Source organism: Macrobrachium rosenbergii, chromosome 48 (assembly GCF_040412425.1).
Source record: "Macrobrachium rosenbergii isolate ZJJX-2024 chromosome 48, ASM4041242v1, whole genome shotgun sequence".
Lineage (NCBI taxonomy): Eukaryota > Metazoa > Arthropoda > Malacostraca > Decapoda > Palaemonidae > Macrobrachium > Macrobrachium rosenbergii.
Genome location: NC_089788.1, coordinates 29,621,919 through 29,626,731, shown reverse-complemented (window position 1 = coordinate 29,626,731; position 4,813 = coordinate 29,621,919). Strand labels below are relative to the sequence as shown.

At 39.6% G+C, this 4,813-nt stretch overlaps 1 protein-coding gene across 1 annotated transcript; it reads left to right on the top strand.

Moving 5' to 3' along the window:
• The first annotated feature begins 2,736 nt into the window (after nt 1-2,736).
• Nucleotides 2,737-4,012, top strand: LOC136831013 (uncharacterized). The gene is made up of 2 exons (XM_067090956.1): nt 2,737-3,035; nt 3,850-4,012. Exons 1-2 carry the CDS (start codon nt 2,737-2,739, stop codon nt 4,010-4,012), a joined length of 462 nt encoding a protein of 153 aa, XP_066947057.1.
• The last annotated feature ends 801 nt before the right edge of the window (nt 4,013-4,813 follow it).

The following is a 4,813-nucleotide window of genomic DNA, read 5'->3' as shown; positions in this document are numbered from 1 at the left end:
AGTTTACCGACTTTAAGTAATAATAATAATAATAATAATAATAATAATAATAATAATAATAATAATAATAATAATAATAATAGTAACAAAGCTGTTCTGGATATCTATAACGATAATGTTAGTGGTATAATATGTTATCTGTTTAGAAAATTACTTCAGTAAAAGTAAATATCTTCAGTAGCTTTCAGCAGTCTCACTCTTACTCTTTTGGCTTAACGGGTCTTACTGTGACTTATTGCCGCTCACGTGAGATTCGTTGTTTGTTGCAAGATTTTGGGTGTTAATTAGTGAGAATAAGGTCGTTATTATCAGTCCATATCTGACGGTGTTGAATTACTGTTGTGGTTCTGCAGTGAATGACATGGAAGATAAACATAGTTCTTGAAAGTGTTGTTTATTGCTTACTAAATTAGTCTTTCTGTTTGATAGCTGCTGGCGAGATTGGCAAAATCTATAAATAAATTGCTGTTTCTGTTGCGAGACCAACAAGATTCATCCATATCTTGCTTTTTGCTTGTAAGTTGAGCAACATCTCTGATGCATTGTTTGCTAACTTTCTAAACATACTGAATATTTTCTAGATGATTGCGAGATAAGCACCATGTACAGGTCTTGGTAGCAGTTTGACATTCTCAAATATCACGGCTAGATTACCATTATCATCAGTATTCATGGTATCTGTTGGCGAGATTAACGTCAGACTAGGTTACACTGATTGCTTCTCGGGCGATAAACCCAGCTTTTTGCAGACAAGGTAAACAAAGTTAAATGATGCACATCTAAATTCAGCTTCCAAACTGGGCTAACATCTAACATCAATGTGGTCGGTGCCCAAGACACATGATATTTGAAATACCTTAGTTTCACTCTCTCTCTCTCTCTCTCTCTCTCTCTCTCTCTCTCTCTCTCTCTCTCTCTCTCTCTCTCTCTCTCTCTCTCTCTCTCGTACGAGAACCTGCGCCTCCTCGTAAAGGTCAGTAAGGCAAATAACATTTCGGATTTTCGGATCTCTACCAGGCGTAAAGGGAAGGGTCTGAATAATTTAGATGGAAAAAGTTCATCTTCTCGTGGAAAGGTCTAGTGGCCGTATAGATGCACTGAAGCTTCATTTTTTAAAACATATGTGGGAGACCGGTTAATCTATAGTTTGTATTTTTTTTTTCCAGAGAAGCCATTGGTTGGTAGTTCAGGGACATCTGTTAACAGCTACGATTCGGTCTTTTGAACAGTTTTCTTCTCTAACTTTCTAACATTCTTCGTGGTTAGGCTTTCAGTCTCGCTTAGTTTTGTCTCATATAAAAATATGTAGAATCTGAATAACGACAATGATAATAATATTTACATTAGGAACAAAAGATTATTGTTATTATTATCACTATTCAGAACATGAACCCTATTCATATAGATCAAGTCCACACGGACCACTGACTTGAAGTTCAAGCTTCCAAAGAATGTGGTGTTCATTTGAAAGAAGTGGCAGAAGGTACTAGGAAATACAGAAAGAAGAGATCGTTTGTTAGAAATGAAAAATTAAATTAACAAATTCGTAAATAAATAGAGAAATGTAAGTAAATTATTAAAATACAAGAATGGTTGTAGGGCAGTAATGCTTTACATCTTCGCATGAACTTTTCAGGTTCCAGTTGCACAGCCTCCATAGGTAGACTGTTCCAAAGTCCACCGGTGTGAGGAATAAAGTACCTCTGGAACTGAGAAGTTCGACAGCGAGGCACATTTAATGCATATTGGTGCTGCTATTCAACAAATTGGTTGCTCTCTGGTTGATCAGTTGTGAATGTGAAAGATCCCTGTTAAAAGCAACTTATGAATTATTAACAAACAAGAGACCGCCCGTCGATGGTCCAAGTCATAACTGCTAATATCAGGAAACAGTAACCTACCACCACGAACCACTCTGTCTAAAAGAGATAAATCTCTGGCAGAAGCAGACATCCACACTGAAGAAAAGTATTCTAGTAAAGGAAAGACAAATAACCAAAAACAGGTTGCATTGATTTTATCACTGTTATGAATATATGAGGCCTTACGTACAGTACCTAACTTTCGTGTGGCATTTGCTGACACTTTCAGTAGATGTTTGTCGAAAGTAAGATGAGTCAAAAGTTATACCAATTATGCTTAAAGCTTCAGACCCCCGCCTGAAGGGGAGGATGGGGTGGAAAATCTGTATGAGATCTGCTAATCAACTGTGTTTTGGTTTTACTGGGGTTCAGCCTCATATCCCATCAACCACACCATTCACTAATCCTCTCCATCTCACGATTGAGTCTAAGGCCAGCTTCATTTCTCATAAGTGGAGACTCTCCTACACCCACAAGTGTTGCAACATCAGTTTACTGAACAGTCTTGTTTTCCAGGCCAACAACCGTATCACTTGCACACAGTACAAATAACAGTAGACCAAGAACATTACCCTGTCAAACTCCAGATGCAATAGGTTTTGGTTCGCTAAAGATCCCATCAACAGCAACTCGCTGCTGTCTACCCGTAAGGAAATCTTGAAGTAATCCTCTTGCCTCCAAGATTCTGAAGTTATAAATAAGTGCCTTGCAAATGCCATATCAAATCTAAAAGAGCATTGCAGGTACCTAACTGCTCCCTATATGCATGTTGACCACCAGCTAACAATCTTTTAGATTACATGTACTTGTATAGTGACTATCAAAAAGCTTAAAAGACAACATAATAAGTATGAAGAGGACAAGTGACAGAGCAATGGTTGTGAAACTGTGCCTAGGTGGAAAAATAGTCAACATCATGAGTGCTTATGCCCCTCAAGCAGGTTGTGATGAAGCTGAGAAAGTGGCATTTTTGGAGGAAATGGACCGACAGTTGAGTGAAATACCAGCAGAAGAGGGATTAATTATTGGTGGTGACATGAATGGACATGTAGGAAGGACGAGAGAGGGTACTGAGAGGGTGCATGGTGGCTGGGGAGTTGGAGAGAGAAATGACGAGGGAGAGGGAGTTGTGGACTGTGCAGTGTTATTTGATTTGGCTATTGTCAACAACTGGTTTGAAAAGAAAGAAAATCAGTATATTACATACAAGAGTGGAGCAAGAGAAAGTCTAATTGACTTCCTCATGTGCAAAAGATCACATCTGAGAGAGGTGAGAAATTGTAAAATTGTAAATGGAGAGTGTGTGGCAGCACAACACAGGTTGGTGGTAATGGACTTGGAAATAAAGAACACAGCAAAAGGTAGGCTTGCATGTGTCCCATCAACAATCAAGTGGTGGAAACTGACACGAGGAGGAAGCGAGGCAGGAATTTAAGGAGAGAGCATTGAGGGAAGTTAGATTGCTAGAGGGAGTGCAAGAATGGTGGAATCACAACAGTATGGTGATAAAGAGAGTGGGTGGAGAGGTGTTGGGAAAATCGGCTGGAAAGAAACCTCCTGACGATAAGGAAACCTTGTGGTGGAATAATGAAGTGAAGGAAGTGGTGAAAGCCAAAAACGATGCAAAAAAAATCTGGGAAAAGTATGGACGGCAAGAGGATAAGGAGAGGTACCAAAGACAAAAGAAACAAGTAAAGAAGGCAGTTGCACAAGAAAAGGCAAGAGCATTGGATGACATGTACGAAGAGCTGGAAACACTTGAGGGGGAGAGAAAAATTCACAGAATTGCAAAGTCGAGGGACAAGAACACCAAAGACTAGTCCCATATAAAACAGATTAAGGATGGGAATGGAGTGGTTTTATGCAATGAGGATAAGTTATAGAAGAGGTGGAAAGAATATTATGAACGCTTTGTAAATGAAGAAAATCCTAGAAAATTCTTTGCAGATGGATTCCAGAACCTTGGTATAACACATACCTTTAACAGGAAGGAAGTAAAGAAGGCACTAAAGAAGATGAAAAATGGTAAAGCAACAGGACCAGATGGAGTTCCTCCGGAGGTGTGGAAGAGCCTGGGAGAAGAAGGAATAGACATTCTGTGGGACCTAGCAAAGAGAATATGCAGTCAGAAAAAGACAACAAAAGAATAGAGAGAAAGCTTTATTGTGCCTGTCTATGAAGAGAAGGGTGGCATCCAGGATTGTGCAAACTACAGGGGAATAAAGTTAATGTCTCACATCATGAAAGTCTGGGAAAGAATAATGGATCAGAGAGTTAGAGAAGAAACATCTGTAGGTGAAAAACAGTTTGGTTTCATGCCAGGAAGAGGAATGACAGAAGCAGTGTTTGACTTCTGACAGATGATGGAAAAACACCGGGAAAAGCAGAGGGGACTAGACATAGTATACATAGATCTGGAAAAGGCATACAATAGAGTACCTCGCCAAGAGGTTTGGAGGTGCATGCGAGTAAAGGGAACACCGGAGAAGTATGTGAGGTTGGTCCAAGATATGTATGAAGGAGCAAAAATGCAGGTTAGAGGCAGTGTTAGGTTAACTGAATGGATACCAGTAAGAGTTGGTTTAGGTCAGGGATCTGCTTTAAGTCCATATCTTTTTGACCTGATAATGGATGTGCTATCTCAAGGAATAAGAGATCAGTCCCCCTGGAGCATGTTGTTTGCTGATGACATCGTGTTATGCAGCACCGGCAGAGGGCTAGTGGAGTCAAAACTAGAGCAGTGGAGGAAGGTACTGGAAGACAGAGGTTTAAAAATCAATAGGAAGAAGACTGAATACCTAAGTTTTAATAAGATCAAGACTCCGAGATTAGTGTGGGAGGGACAAGGTTGAACCGAATAGAAACTTTTAAGCATCTTGTTTCAACAGTGACTGATGATGGAAATTTGGATGTAGAAATAACACACAGAGTACAGGCTGGATGGAAAAATT